Source organism: Labeo rohita, chromosome 2 (assembly GCF_022985175.1).
Source record: "Labeo rohita strain BAU-BD-2019 chromosome 2, IGBB_LRoh.1.0, whole genome shotgun sequence".
Taxonomy (NCBI): Eukaryota; Metazoa; Chordata; class Actinopteri; order Cypriniformes; family Cyprinidae; genus Labeo; species Labeo rohita.
Genome location: NC_066870.1, coordinates 23,737,093 through 23,753,879, shown reverse-complemented (window position 1 = coordinate 23,753,879; position 16,787 = coordinate 23,737,093). Strand labels below are relative to the sequence as shown.

Genomic DNA, 16,787 nt, shown 5'->3' with positions numbered 1-16,787 from the left:
TTCCGAAAATCACGATTAAATTACATTTTGAAAATACTCGGAATCAGACTACAGTTATTTTTTTAAGGATTACATCATTACATATTGTTCACACAATGGCAATAAATTCTTCATAATTTATTGATTCTACATTTTCCTATGTAAAACAGCCTACAGCTTATATACATTCAGAAAGTTTTCCAGTTTTGTGCGCAGCATTTTAACATTGCATGAACTACTGATGAACACATTCATTTTTATGTGAATTATCGCTCAGTGTGTTTAACTATGTATTACTATAATTCATGTTGTCTCTTATTTACATGTAATACAGGGATTCCCAAACTTTTTTTTTTGAACCTCTTTCGCCTAATATAATTACTTAAAGTACTCCTGAGATTAAAATAAACATTTTAATAATTACGTTTCACATTTGTATGTTCACGGTTCTCTGATGTTGGTTAATGATCACACGGCATGCAGGTAAACAAATAAAATATTACATTTTTTAGCGTTTTATTTTGACTGATTTTATTTCACAATGATTTATTTTGATTTTACATTTTTCTGATTTAATTAATTATTTGCTTTTCATTAAACTCACAAACCCCCTGCAATTCCTTTACAAACAAAAGTTTGGAAAATGTTGTTGTCAGTAACAACGAATGGAATATATTTTATTTTATTTATTTATTTGCATTTTTATATCAATATGGTACAAGATTATCCTATTTAAATCAATGTGATAAATGAGTAAGGTCAAAAGTAATCTGAAAGTAATCAAAAAGTAGTCTGATTACATTACTTAAAATGTGTAATGTAATGGATTACGTTACTAACAACAATTTTTGTAATGTAATTTGGAATCATTAACGGACTACAATTTGAAAGTAATCTACCCAGGTCTACATGTTTCAAGCAACTATACAATATTATTAAAAAATAATAGTAATAAAATAATAATTATAATAATAAAGAAATAAAATAAAATTCAGCATGGATGTAACAAATTTTTCAAAAATGACTGTAAAATTGTTACAAAAATATTACAAAGTATACAACTAATAGAACAGTTTCTCCAATACAGGAATACATTGTATTTCAAAAATATATTAAAATAGAAAATAGTTATATTAAATTATTATAAAAAATATAATAAAACAATATACACTAATGTTCAAAGTTTCGGGTCAGTATTTTTTTTTTCTTTCTTTTGTGTAAAAAAAGTTATACTTTTATTCAGCAAGGATGTGATAAATTGATATGATGGCAAAGAAAAAAAAAACTATTTTGAAAAAATAAAAACTTTTTTATTCATCAAAGAATCCTGAAAAACGTATCACAGGTTCCAAAAAATATTAAGCAGCCCAGCTGTTTCCAACATGTCAGAATGATTTCTGATAGATCATGTGACTGAAGACTTGAGTGAAAATTCAGCATTGCATCACCGAAATAAATTATATTTTAAAGTAAATTAAAATAGAAAACCACTATTTTAAATTGCAATAATATTTTACAATATTACTGTTATATATATATATATATTATTTATTTATTTTTTTTTTTAATCAAATAAATGCAAGATTTCTTTAACCCTTAAATGCATACCTTGGGTCTTTAGCGACCCGAGACGTCATTTACTACCCTCTCCCTCCTTAATTTTTTTAAGTTTGACATCAACTTTCTTAGTATTCCTCAATCTATTTACTATAAACAATATAACAAGAAAAAAATATATAATATATAAATATATAATATAAATATAATCTTTATTTGACCCTCTAACTCTAGCACTCTCTATTCCAATTATATTCTTTATAAAATAAATAAATAAATAAATAAATAAACAGCCCTTTTAGACTTATACTCATTTACATACTACTTGTTTTCTTAAAAAAAAAAAAAAAAAAACTAATACTAGCTTCTCTGTTCTTTTTGTATTCTATCTATTTTTCTTTGTTTATTATGGAATTAACAAAAAGCAAAAATAGAAGGCCTCTAACACTATCTTGCTTTTTCTTTTTTTATATCTGTTTTCTTTTTATTATGTAATTAAACACAAACAAACAAAAAACTTGCTACGAGTACTGCATTAGGCTAAGACTTGTCATAGCACTTGCATGTTATTGTTTTTTTGTTGATTTCGATTGCTTCCATTGTCCTTTTTTGTAAGTCGCTTTGGATAAAAGTGCCTGCTAAATGTCTAAATGTAAATGTAAATATAAAAGAATATCTGTTTTTTGGAAAAAGTGTATAGGGTCGCTAGAGACCCGAGGTGTGTGAGAGTGCAAGTATATTTTTCATGCGCAAAAATATGTAAATATCTGATGACTCAATACATGCAATTCACCTTTATTCCTCAAGGTGGCACTGTTTGATGGACAATAATAACGTGATGTTTGACTCATAATTATCGCAGGCATAAAACAAAAGAAGCTCATCAGCAAAAATTTAAATGGTTTTACTAGCAACTACTGTATGCAATCAAATATAAATGTCAGTGTTATTTGATGGTGGATGTGGCAAATAAGCTGCCAGCAATCAAACTATTGATTTTGATAGTTTTGCGAATATGGTTGAGATTGCGAATAGGAGTCAGACGCTGAATGTACTGTGGAAGTGCGATGGTAAAATCATCTGCTCAAACTGAACCCTTCTAAGTTTCTAAAGGTAACGTAATATGCCTTATTTTATTCTGCTGTATTTGTTCTTAAAATATCAGGAGTTTTTTGCTATTGCAGAACGGTAGTGATCATTTTTTACTATTATTTTATTTCATTTCTGTACTATCAAATGACTTAATTCATCACCTCCAACACAGCTCATATCTTGCTCTGTAAGTGATTCAAGATAGTATTTTCTGCTAACACCCATTGTGATACTCACACTGCATAGTTTTTATAATATTGCTATTACGCAATGCTCTTGACACCGGTTTGAAATTTTTCTTCCTCCGGTGGTTTAAACATTGAGCATTCCATTCCGAGAATGCCCACCTCACAAGCTGCTCCAGAGCATGAGACTGAAAGATTGATGGGAGACTCCAATATAATAAATATAAACTGCAGGCGATGGCCGTATTCAGCTAAAACACAGGTCTTCTGTCTGCACCCCTTCACGCTCTTCAAAATCTGGACGGAGGAGTTTGACCATAAATCAAGCCTGTGGTGTTTTTATATCGAACCGTGATGGCAAAGCCTTGAAAATGAAACTTTCCCATCAAGAAGCTTCTGAGGTAACACAGGAGCGATTAGGTGAACGGCAGCTAAGGTTAAGTACCTGCGAATTCTATTAGGGACGGCGACTCGAGAGGGGCATTTATTGAGTACGTGTGAATGCGACGAAGCGCCAATATCCTTCGCAAAAGACAAGAAGCTGAAACGCAATACCAGGAGTACGGAAAGAGCGCCTCATTCCTGAGCCATAGCTTCACTTCAAAGCCCTGCCAAACCAGAAGCTCAACGCTCTACCGCACAAATACCGAAAACCAAATCTGTGTGGACCAATAAGGCTTTGGGGTAGCTAAGTGCATTTTTAAGTGTGTTTACAATTAAAATGTGGCTTAAACCGATTCAACCGAACGCACGACGTCTTGTTTGATTGCTTATGCAATTTCTTGAGGTTTCAAGTGACAACCTACTGTATAAATCGCTTATTTACTTTGGCTCGCTATTAATTCACAACGTATAATAATGGAATTTTAATGATGTCAGAAATCACTAGCTTATTAAACGAAAAATATTCCCGTCTGCTGTAGAGATGCTGTCATTTATATCATTCTTTCGAGTGTATTTATGTTTTTAATATCTTGCCACATTTCAGTGGTCGTAGGAATTTGGATGTTTATTTGCTTAAAACAAAACCCTGTGGTTTGTTATCCTTTAATTTTTCAAGAAAGTCCGTTTTGGGCTCCAAATAGCAACGGTTGTCACCATAAATCCCAGCATGTATGGAAGTGGAAAACGGCCTTTTATTTCCAAGGTACGTTTTTGCCAGTGCCTCTCTCTCACTCTCGCTTTCCGAAATCTCTTGCGCTAGTCTGGGAGGAAACAATCAGCTGCATTCCTCCGACATCCACATTAACACGCTGACCCACCTCGCTATCGACTTCCATAACATCCATTTGGAACGCCTTATGACTCACGAGCCGGCGACGACGCGGTTTCCTATAGTAACCGTACTTAGAGCGTGAGTCAGTCCAACCAGTTGAACCACCAATTAAGAATGAGTCGGAAAAATTTCTGCGTCGATATCTCGAAAAGAAAGAAAACGCAGGCAGTGATCTTTTTTTTAAATCTATCTTGTTCCAAGTTTGAACCTGTTTATAATATGCTGAGGGGGCCAGTTTAATTACAATTATCTTGTATTATGACTAGCTCGAGAAAATTGCATTTAAACGCTGCCGATGAGGAAACCCAGTGAACTGCTTGACTTTTGCATTAGACAGAAACAAATTCTCTTTGTTTATATTTCCATCCTATCCTATGTCTGCAAAAAATGCTGTATGGACGCAAAGAGATTGGGAATGACGCATAAGAGTTGTTTGGAAGACAGATGCTGGGGAGATAATGGCCCATCTCCGCAGACCTCCACTGGAACGGCTTATCTGAAGTCGAAGAAACTTACGCAATATTTCATGGAACTGGGTCGATCATAGGGGCATGATCACACGCACCCTTCATTGTGCAAATATCTGGATGAATTAATTATGAATGAATGTTGTTTTTGGGTTATCTCGACGCATTTGTCATAGAAGACAGCTGTAGGGGGTCAATTAATACTAATTAACCTGCTTTCATTTCAACTCTGTTTTCAAATCTCAGGGATGGCCAATGACAGTGTTACTGACATCACTTGACTCAACATGGGATCAACAAACCTTTTAACCTTTAGCACTCACAGAGTCCTCTTTACGAAAAGGTTATTATATTCACTCTATAAATAAAAAATCTAAGTAAAATGTTTTAAAAAATAACTGTACTAAATAACTTCAAAGGTATGGGGAGATTTGACAAATTAAATTAAATCTACCAGTCAAAAGTTTTTGAACAGTAACATTTTTTTTAATGTTTTAGAGGTCTCTTCTGCTCATCAAGCCTTCAGTTATTTGATCCAAATTTTAAAACTTTTTTTAAACTGTTTTCTGTTTGAATACATTTTAAAATGTAATTTATTCCTGTGATTTCAAAGCTTTTAGCATCATTACTCCAGTCACATGATCCTTCAGAAATCATTCTAATATTCCGATTTGCTGCTCAATAAACATTTATTATTATTATTAATATGCTGAAAGCAGCTCAGTAGATTGTTTTCAGGTTTCTTTGATGAATATAAAGTTCAGAAGAACAACATTTATCTGAAATACAAATCTTTCGTAACATTATAAATATTTTTATCATCACTTTTGATCTATGCAATGCATCCTTGCCAAATAAAAGTATTAATTTCTATCATTTCTTTACCAAAAAAAAAAAAAAAAAACCTGACAAACTTTTGAATGGTATAATGCATCATGTTATAAAAGTTTTTTTTTTTTTTTCAGATAAATGATAAATCTTTAGATCTTTCTATTCATCAAATAATCCTGAAAAAAAACTACTCAACTGTTTTAAATATTGCTAAATAATAAAAAAAAATGTTTCTTGGACAGCAAATCAGCATATTAGAATGAGTTCTGAAGGATCGTGTGACAGTGAAGACTGAAGTAATGATGCCAAAAATTTAGATTTGATCACAGGAATAAATTACATTTTAAAATATATTCAAAAAGAAAGCAGTTATTTTAAATAGTAAAAAATGTCACAATATTACTGCTTTTGCTGTATTTTGGATCAAATAAATGCAGGTTTGGTGAAAATTCTTTAAAACATTAAAAATCTAATGTGTTCAAAAACTTTTGACTGGTAGTGTATATAATGAAATTGTTAAATACAATATGTTGCAAAAAATATAAGAATGACTAAATCCAAGCATAAAGTAATAAATAAATGTAAAAATAAAATACTAACTGAAACCAACACCTTGTTTTAAAATGTATAATGTAATTTGTTGTAAAATGTAATGTAAAATGTTAAATGTAATGTAACATAAGAAATAGACGCAGGGTAAGCTCTGGTAAGAAGTGAAAAATGCTGAAGCTCAGTGGAAAGAGCAAGAGAGTACAAAATGAGGATTTGTAAAGAAAAATGTCAGAGGATTTGGATATAAGCCAAGAGAAGCCTGGTTTTCCTTGGTTCTTGCGAGAATGCATACTCTCACTGGAGCTTACACTGCATCTACGTCCTACGTCATGCACTAAAACGCCATTCTCTCGTGAACACTCGTATGACAGTTAGCAGATGCTAGAGATTTTTCTTGCATAAACAAATCGATTCACTTCAGAAGGCCTTTATTACCCCCCCCGGAAATGTGTGAAGCACTTTTTATGACGGATGGATGCACTTTATTGGACTTCAACATCTCAACACCCATTCACTGCCATTTTTTTTTAAATATAACGCTGATTATATTTGTCTGAAAGAAGAAAGTCATACACACCTAGGATAGCTTGAGGGTGAGTAAATCATAAGGTAATGAATTATCCCTTGAAGGGTAAATGAAGAAAGAATACCACCCGAGTGACACCTTTTTATACCTTTTTTGAGAGTGCAAGACGTAACTAAAACATGCTAACTAGCCAAACCTTGACTCCTCAGGTATGACTAAGAAAACATCTCCGAAAATACAGACCTGAATTAGATTAAACTACCATGAATTCAAGATCTTGGTTCCCTCTCATCAGTCACACTGGGTGGGATAGTGCTCGATACAAGTGTTTTTTAATGCAGTAACTCAGGAGTAAGAAAGGAAAACCTTGCAACATGGAGACAATTAAATACAACCTTTTAATCTGAACCGAGGCCTCAGGTACGGTTGTCCAAGTGGCCGTAATTAAATTCACCTGCCTCTACTGTGCATCAGCGAGGAAGCGTTCAAGTTTTATATCGAACACATGGCTGTGTTTAGAAAGCATTTCAGTGCAATTCGAAAATCAGGACCTTATTTGTCTTTGGTTTATTTTGGAGGGTGTATAAATATTACCACCCTGTTTTGTGGTCAGCGCGATGCTTTAGCGAACCCTTTAAACGTACTGTAATCAGTTTGATTGCGTTCAATTTAAACCTAGTTAGCACAAATACCCTAATCACATGTCAGATCCGTAATAGAATAATCTGGGTTTACTATGTAATTTAGGAGGCAATGAAAAAACATAAAAAACATAAACATTCTCACATGCATTCCAACATTTATAACTGAAATAAATGAATTAAAAATAATAACTAAATAAATCACAAATTGATCATTGTTAGCGTGACTAGTACTAGGTTTTGTAACAAGGCTTACAAACCTGGGCCCCAGTTCATCTTCACAGCGCCAAGTAAACTCTCCAAAGCTCTCGTAGCGCTGGTTGTAGTGGTAAAGAACTCGGTGGAGGGTTGGTGAGCCGAGGTCCATGAGCGTGTTGTAGGCCGTCTGCTGTTCCTTCCCGCTGGTGTAGCCGTTGAACAGGTTATAAATCTTGTCAGCTATTTCTGAGGGGAGATATAATAACAACCAAATCAGATGACTTATAGGTTTAAAAATACTTTCCAACCTTAAGAAGTTTATTCTACATATGCAAGCAATTCCCTACCTTGAGCCTTTACGTCGTCCACTGCAGGACAGGGAGTTTTGATCGTCACCTCACTCGGACTGGAACGCCGTCCCGTGTTGTCCACTGCCCACAGCCGAAACCTGCGATTGCACATTTAGACATTTGTCACTTATTCGATTCTCATGTATTAATATGATCGGGATATGTTGCAGGCCATATTTGAAACACACCTACAGACTAAGCACCACAGCTCAACATGTTTAGAGCACTTTTGCTAACCAAAAGTTTTTTTTTTTTTTTTTTTTAACAAAAAATAAAATAAAATATATTATAAAAACATAATATTCAATAAAATTTATTAAAAAAACAAATAAGGTCAGGTTATAAGGTTAAATTAATAAATAAGTGTATCTGGATTTATTATTTTTATTTATCTATTATTTATTAATTTGAATAATTATTATTGGTAGTAGAAGTGGTAGTATTTCAAAATAAATACTAGTATTTCATAATAAATACCTTAATTTAATAATAAATACTAGTAATTAATTAATATTAATTACTAAATAAATTATGTTTAATATTAAGTGTATTTGGATTTATTATTTGCATTATTTTTATTTATTACTACTACTAATAATTATTATTAGTAAAAGTGGTAGTATCTCATAATAATAATAATAATAATAATAATAATAATATTTTTTCTTATTATTAATATTTTTTAATACTTTACAGTGCATGAATAAATATGTAAATATGTAAAAGTGTATTTGGATGTGTATTTATTTATTTATTTTATTATTAGTAGCAGAAGTGCTAATATTTAGTATACTAAATACTAACAATAAATACTAGTAAATAAGAATAAATACTAAATAATAGTATTTAATAATACAAGTATTTGGATTTATTCTTTTAGTTTATTTATTATTTACTACTACTACTACTAATTATTATTAGTAGTAGAAGTGGTAGCATTTAATAATAATAATAATAATAATAATAATAATAATAATAATAATAATAATTTCTCTTATTTTTCAAATTATATATTGTTTTAAATAATGAATGACTAAGTGTATTTGGATTTTTTATATATGCATTTCTTTATGTATTATTACTACTAAAATGTATTATTATTATTAGTAGTAGTAGTAGTGGCAGTAGTAGTAGTATTAGTAGTAGAAGTGGTAGTATATAATAATAATAATAATAATAATAATAATTTCTTCTTATTATTTTATATTTAATGAAGTCTATTTGGATTTATTCTTTTTATGTATGTATGTATGTATGTATGTATTAATTAATTAATTTATTATTACAAAAAATATTTATTATTATTATTAGTAGTAGTAGTAGTAGTAGTAGTAGTAGTGGTAGTATTTATAATAAAATTATTACTACTACTACTACTACTAATAATAATACTAATAATAGTAATAATAATAGTAATAATAATTTCTTAATTGTTAATATTACAATTATTATTATTATTATTATTATTATTATTATTGTCATGTTATGAATTATAACTTTTAAAATAACATACAATGCATGTCAAACTATAACATTAATTAAGAAACAACTAAGTTCAAGGTTAAACAAATAAGTAAAAGGTTAAAGGTGAAATAAATAAGTGTATTTGGAATTATTCCTAGATTTTGTTGGAAATAACACTACCAAATAGACCTCGGAAATTATGAACCATTACCTTTTTAGGAGGCCTTTGAAGTTTGGACCGAACAAATTGTTTCAGTGTGTGAATTATGTAATCATATAACAGCATATACCTCTATTAAAATCAAAATGCATGACTGCACCACTCCCATTACGTAAGCATGAGTTTACCTTCGGCTCATGGCTTTGATTTGAGGATCCCTTAAGAGCAGACAACTGAACTTGAACAATAGCAAGCAGCTGTGGTGGTGTACCCACTCACTCCCAAAACATTGCTGCAATTACTCTATCACTGATGATATATGCCGCGGGCTACGAGGCGCAGGTTGGAAAGATTAAGTTAAGCGATATCTCCATCTAGTGGAAGATATTATAAACAGCTACCACCTGCAGTACGGCAGCAGTGAGATCCTACAAAGTGCCAAGCGAGAGTGCATGCGAGGTGGGGAAACGCAAGTCTCTCTTATATGTGTGATTTTTGGATGACGAGGGATTCACGCAGTCTAACCTGCTCTTTAAGGGTCGTTTACAGTCTTTCCTTAAAAAAAATAAAATGTAATTATTTATTTTAACTATGTTTAAATTCCATACACCTGTTTTGGTGATGAAAACAGTCTAACATCATAATATCCCTCTTGAAAAAATAAATAAATAAATAAATAAAAATGAAAGTAGGAAATGCACTGAAAAGTAATATAAATAGCAATGTCACTCCATTTTTTCCTGATATAATTTTAATAATAATAATAATAATAGATACAAAATACAAAAACAGAAATGATGCAAAACAGAAGCATCTTCTCTAGCGGTCTCTGACATTTGGACCCCACTGTATTTTTCTTGAAACCTAAAACACTGAAATGAACTTGACAATAACACTGAACAGGTCCATAAATAATATAAAGACAGCCTGTGCTTCTTTGAACAACGGTCAAATATCAAAAACATTTGGAAAGAGGTATCGTAAGGAGGACCCAGTCCTCCCTGTGGGCTTGTGTAATGTCTTCAGTGTGCCCTGCATGTTCACAATGCATGTGTGTGCTAACTGCCTGCACATGTGCAGAACATGTAGCACAGGAAATCAGGAGGAAAAGTAGCAGGGTGTATAAATTCAAGCACCTACATGATCAAATACCCACACGAAAGCTGCACGAACACAGACCAACGCAAGAAATGCTGCAATTACTACAGACTTCAGGGGTTATTTTTGAGTAAGAATATGAAGAGTTCAGATGCAAAAGCCTGACATCTGACATTTTTCTTTAAAATAAGCATTTTTATCAGGCTCCTATGTATAGGTTTCTACCTAAGTACCAGTACTTCTGATTGGGCTGAGGCTGGGATTTAGTGAGTTTGAAGTTAAAATATTTGATGGACGTATAATATGTGTTGAGAGCATTCACTCAGTATCATAATCTCATTTTTGACTGAGGTGGCTTTTAGAGGGTTTTGCATCTGAACAACATATACACCAACATGAAATGTAAATGAAATGCTTTTTATATATGTAATAAGAGATGCTTTTAATGGTGTGTTTAATTATTATTAATAAACATATGCATTCATGATGATTATTATTTAGTAGTAGTAGTAGTAGTAGTAGTAGTAGTGGTAGTAGTGAGAACTACTGGTTTATAATATAATATAATATAATACAAGAATTCACTATTAATTTAATATAAAGACATATTATTTTTCTTATTAAAAACGTATCAATATTTTTTGGGTCACAATCCTCCAGTGAGAACCACTGAATTATAACGTAATATTGTATAATATAATATAATATAATATAATATAATATAATATAATATAATATAATATAATATAATATAATATAATATAATATATTATATTACTGGCCATTTTTGGGTCACAACCCTTAAGTGATAACCACTGATTTATAATAGAATAGAATAGAATAGAATAGAATAGAATAGAATAGAATAATTTACTATTTTTTATTATACTATTTTATTATTTTTATTACTAATAACCTTATTAGCCATTTTTGGGTCACACACCTACAGTGAGAACCACTGAATTAAAATATAATATAATATAATATAATATAATATAATATAATATTTCCTATAATTTACCATATATAATTTACTATTATTAATGAACATATTGGCCATTTTCGGGTCACAACCTTCCAGTAAGAACCACTGATAACTACAAATAATAAAAACAAAAAAATAAAATAAAATAAAATAAAATAAAATAAAATAAAATAAAATAAAATAAAATAAAATAAAATAAAATAAAATAAAATAAAATAAAATATTAATTTAATATAAAGATATATTACTTTTCTTATTATTAAACATATTGGCCATTTTTAGGTCACAACCCTTCAGTGAGAACCACTTATTTATAACATAATACAATATAATAATTTACTATGAATTTACTATTTATTTGTATTACTAATAACCATATTGGCCATTTTTGGGTCACAAACCTACAGCGAGAACCACTAATTTATATCATAATTTACATTTTTATTAAGCTTCCTTTCAGCATCATTATTCATCATATATTGTGATTCCTGTTTTCATCTACTCACACAATATACTACTAACGCCAAGCATTCGCTTAAACCCTTTCTTGTTGTATGTAGCCCCGTTTAACACATCAATCTTTCTATCACTGTTTCTGCTATTACCACGAAGCGCACCCTTTGACGCACTTTTAAACCTTTCCAGAGTATGAACTGTTTCCCCAGCTGTATCTGCAGCATGTAAAACTAGCTGGAATTGAGTCGGCATTACTGGACGTAGAGACCATGTTCTTCCCTGTGGCATAAAAATGAACGTTCCTGAGAAAAGGATGTAGCACGTCATGAAAAAAATATCCAAGGGAGTCGAACACAGACAGGGGCCCCCAATGCAATTATCACATCCCATAGAAGATGTCGGCCTGATGTCACCAGCTTTTATGCTAAAGTGATGATGGGACCAATTATACTTTCCAAGAACGTTTCTTACCTGCTACAGACTCTGCCAAGCCATTTAGAGAAAAGCACATTCTAAATCAACTACTGATATTGGAAAACTGACATAGGTAGGAAGTACTCCAGACATATTTTACACGAATCATTATCGGATTTTCACAGCCTTAGCTGGATGTAATTGCTTAGACTCACGCAGATATTAAAATCCCTCATCTGACTGAAGACATGCAACTCAACGTCAGTTCAAAGTCCAAGTGAATCATCCAGCCAAAAGTGGGGCCTTTATGTTTTGTTTCTCACTGAACTCTGAATGAATATGCCTGAATATGTCTTGCCATTGTGAGGCAAAGGCATAGGAAACAGGTGTTTCATGCTGAAGCGACCTGGCATAACATTAGATGAGGCCTGGATGAGATGTATAACATATGATGATAATAATAATAATAGTTTATTTATTTAGTTTTTCATTATAGAATATGCCAATACACATTTTAAATATATTGTTTTATTTTAAACTTGAACTTTAATTTTTTTTAACTTTTAACTTTAATATTTTTTTATATTTATTCTCAATATTTATGCAGCTGTAATTTAGATGCAGCTTCTGTGCCACCTGTGTAGTGCAATAATGAACTTTGTTTAGTGATTTCATTTGATTGGTTACAGCTCTATATAGTGGCAGTAAATGTAAATCTTTCAGATTAATTTAAAAGGTCCCTGCCTTGGTCTCAATTCCTCAAAGTCTTGGTCTGAACACACTCTGCTCTTGGTTTCAGTTTTTTCCCCCACATCAATCTACACCATAATGACAAAGCAAAAACAGATTTGTGACAACTTTCCAAATTTATTCAAAGTAAAAAACTGAAATAAGTACATTGCATAAGTATTCATACCCTTAACATGGTACTTAGTTGAAGCACCACAGCCTCAAGTCTTTTTGGTATGATGCAACAAGCTTTGCACATCTGCATTTGGCATTTATCTGCCATTCTTCTCCTCACCTCTTCACCTCTCAAGCTCTGCAGCTTGGATGGGGACAGGCAGACATTTTCAGATTTCTCCAGAAATGTTTGATTGGATTCAAGCCCAGGCTCTGGCTGGGCCACTCAAAGACATTCACAGAGTTGTTTATAAGCCACTCTTGCTGTGTGCTTAGGGTCATTGTTCTGTACGCTCTGGACTAGGTTTTCTATATTCTGTCTGCACTTTCGTTCTACTCTGACGAGTCCCTCAGTCCCTGCCGCTGAAAAACAGCCCCACAGCATGAAGCTGATACCACCACACTTTGCGGTTTTACGGTACTCCGCAGGTGATGAGCAGTGCCTGGTTTCCTTTAAATATGGTGCTTGGAATTGAGTTTCACCAGACCAGAGAATCTTATTTATCACAATCTGAGAGTTCCTAAGGTGCTTTGTTGCAAATTCCAAGTGAGTTTTCATGTGTCTTTACTGAGGAGAGGATTGAGTTTGGCCACACCATTATAAAGCCCAGATTGATGAAACGTTGCAGTGATGATTGTCCTTCTGTAAGTCAGCTTCTTGGTCACCAATCTAACCAAGGCCCTTCTCCATCAATTGCTCAGTTTGGCCAGGAGGCCAGCTCTAGGAAGAGTCCTAGTTGTTTCAAACTTCTTCCATTATAGATAACAGAGGCTACACGCTTCTGTGAACCTTCAATGCAGAAGATTTTTTTTTTTCTGAAGTCTTCCCTAGATCTGTGCCTTGACGTAATTCTGCCTCTGAAATCTACAGGCAGTTCTTTTGACCTCAGGGCTTGGTTTTTGCTCTCATATGCAATTTCAGCTGTTAGGCCTTTTATTGAGAGGTGTGTGGCTTTCCAAATCTTGCTCATTTAAATTAATTTGCCACAGATTAACTCCACTCAAAGTGTAGTAAAACCTACAAATGATATGAATGCTCATGAGCAAAATTTCAAGTGTCCTAGTAAAAGGTATGAATACTTATGCAATGGAATCATTTAGTTTTTTTTATTTCTAATAAATTTGCAAGGTGGGCTTGGGGGAGCTATTTAAAGCTGTTGAACATAAGTCTGCAACATGAAACGAAAAAATGAAGGGGTATGAATACTTTTGCAAGGCGAAATATATAATATATATACTCATATTATTATTAACATTACAGTAATAATAATAATAATAATAATAATAAGTGCTCCTTGAGATCCTAATTAGCTGGTTCAGGTGTGTTTGGTCAGGGACTGAGCTCTGAACTCTGAACTCTGCAGTAAAGTCGATCTCCAGGACCAGGGTTGAGCACCCCTGGGGTAGATGGTTTTAAGAGCAATGGGTGCTAATGTCATCAAAGAAAATCAAATGAAATGACACATTTGTGTTAAAAACATTCTCATGATTAATTCTCTGATTAATTTCAAAATGCAAATGCTACTATTTAAAAAAAAAAAAAAAGGCAAATAAAGACATGGGTCTCTTCTGTCACATTCTATAGCAGCAGGAACTTACATGTATGTGGTGTCTGGCTCCAGGCAGCGTATGATCAATGAGATAGATGAGAGAGGATCCGGGATGTCCCCGAGCATCACGCACGGAGATTTGGCCCCTGACATGATGTCATCCACGAAACTCAACATGGTTTCTGTGAAGAGGAGAAAACGCTGTTTAGCACACATACATATACAAACACAAGTTTACAAGACCTAATAACCCATTTTGATCTCCCATGTTTTTAGGCCACCAAATCGTTTAAAACAAACTGTTTGTTTGTTTAGTTTTAAGTGTCTCTAATCAAGAATGATTAATGGTATGTCATTAGGGGAGACAACCATGCATGCGCAGAAAAAAAACAAACATCAGCAAAACAGCCCCATCTTCTCAGGAAAGCCTCTGCAATGTGAACACAGGATGCTGCTTTGCATGAGGATTTCCCTCACCCTGAAAAACCCTGGCTGAGTCTGACCAAATGCTATGAAAACAAGTGTTTCCCTGCTCCCCTGGTCAGTGGAACACGCTAGGGGAGGAGACCCTGTGGTTTGGACATTTCGACCGGAGAAGATGTCAGTGGTTTGATTTCACACGAGACGCGTGACCCAGATCGAGCTGCGAGTGTCAGCCATCTAAAGCCCAAATAAAGAGCCCATACAGAAGTTACCTGAGGGGCTGATGTGCTTTGCCTTTCTTATTAAGAAGTGGACGGAAAGACTGTTTGCCCAGCTGGCCTGCATGCGTCACAGGACATGAGCCTCGTGTGCCTTTCATAGCAAAGAGAAACTAGGGATGGGGAACCTTTTAAAAGCGGTGGTCACCCTGCTTGTCTTCCTGGAGGCCTCTTCTTCAAAAATACCAGGCTTCTGAGAACATGATGCCAGGATAAACGTAAAGGGGAAAAGAATGTGTGATTATGTGCTTGCTGTCACCAGTAAGTATTTACAGTGCTAGTTGAGTAGAGAGTTGAGGAACACGTACGCTGACGTTAATGAAAAGTGACATTGTGAGCGACTGCAGCACTTCAGGTCATATTTATCCAGTCATAGACAGTTCCACTGACAACAAGCTCTAACATCTCTGTTTTATGTCGAAAAAAAGGTGAAATGTTGTAAAAAGGCAATAAAACTTTTGATGTGTGTGGAAAATTTCGCAAGTGTGTTTTTATGAGATATAAATTGTGTGCCATTTATGAACTGAGGAGCACATGTTTTAAAATTATTTATGGGCAACTTCTCAGCGGGAATACTGAATGGGAACTGGTGTAGGAAGTGCCTTAGCTGTTCACTGTTTTTAACCATGTTAAACAAAATATTTCAATTTATGTGGAAGCCTGTTTCTGCCACAAGATAATTAGAAAGGTAAGTTCAACTTTTTATCTCACAATTTGGACTCTTTTCCCCCTCTCAGTTTACATCTTTCAATTCTGTTTTTACTTTCCACCAACAAATAAATAATAAAAAATGTTATTATGACTTTTCTCAGAATTCCGAGTTAACTCGCAATTCTGACTTTAAATCTTACAATTACGAAATTTATGATTTGACTTTTTTCTATGAAAGATGATCAAGATGATTTCTTTGAAAAGGAATGTAAATCATGCTTAAAAGAATAACATTATGGTGACCAAACTAATATTGCCAGCATAATTATATTACATTAGCCAGTAGAAATATATTATATAAAAAAGTCTTAAGAAACAAGGTAAGGCTACTGAACTTTTTCTCATAATTTTAAGTTTACATTAAGTTTACATCTTTCAGTGCTGGTATTAGTTTTCACCATCAAATACATAATAAAAATATAATTATAATTGTCTTTTTTATCACAATTCTCACTTTTCTTGCAATTCCAAGAAAAAAAGTCTTAACTGTGAGATAAAAAGCCACAATTACCTTTTTATTTTTTATACATTAAATAAATAAATAATTTATTTAAACTGATCAATTAATTATCAACCAGTTATTTAATTTACTGTGCAACTGACTGATTAAGTGATTAAGTAATAGACAGATAGACAGATAGACAGATAGATAGATTGGATAGATAGATTGATGGACGGATGGATGGATGGA

At 32.8% G+C, this 16,787-nt stretch overlaps 1 protein-coding gene across 4 annotated transcripts in view; it reads right to left on the bottom strand.

The window, feature by feature from the left end:
• Positions 1–16,787, bottom strand: part of astn1 (astrotactin 1) — a 276,262-nt gene that overhangs the window by 958 nt on the left and 258,517 nt on the right. For all 4 annotated transcript variants that reach the window (XM_051137636.1, XM_051137646.1, XM_051137653.1 and 1 more), the window contains 3 exons: positions 14,734–14,866; positions 7,652–7,752; positions 7,367–7,550 (listed from right to left, as the gene is read on the bottom strand). In XM_051137636.1, coding sequence (XP_050993593.1) covers positions 7,367–7,550; positions 7,652–7,752; positions 14,734–14,866 — 418 coding nt within the window. The remainder of the gene's footprint in view (positions 1–7,366; positions 7,551–7,651; positions 7,753–14,733; positions 14,867–16,787) is intronic.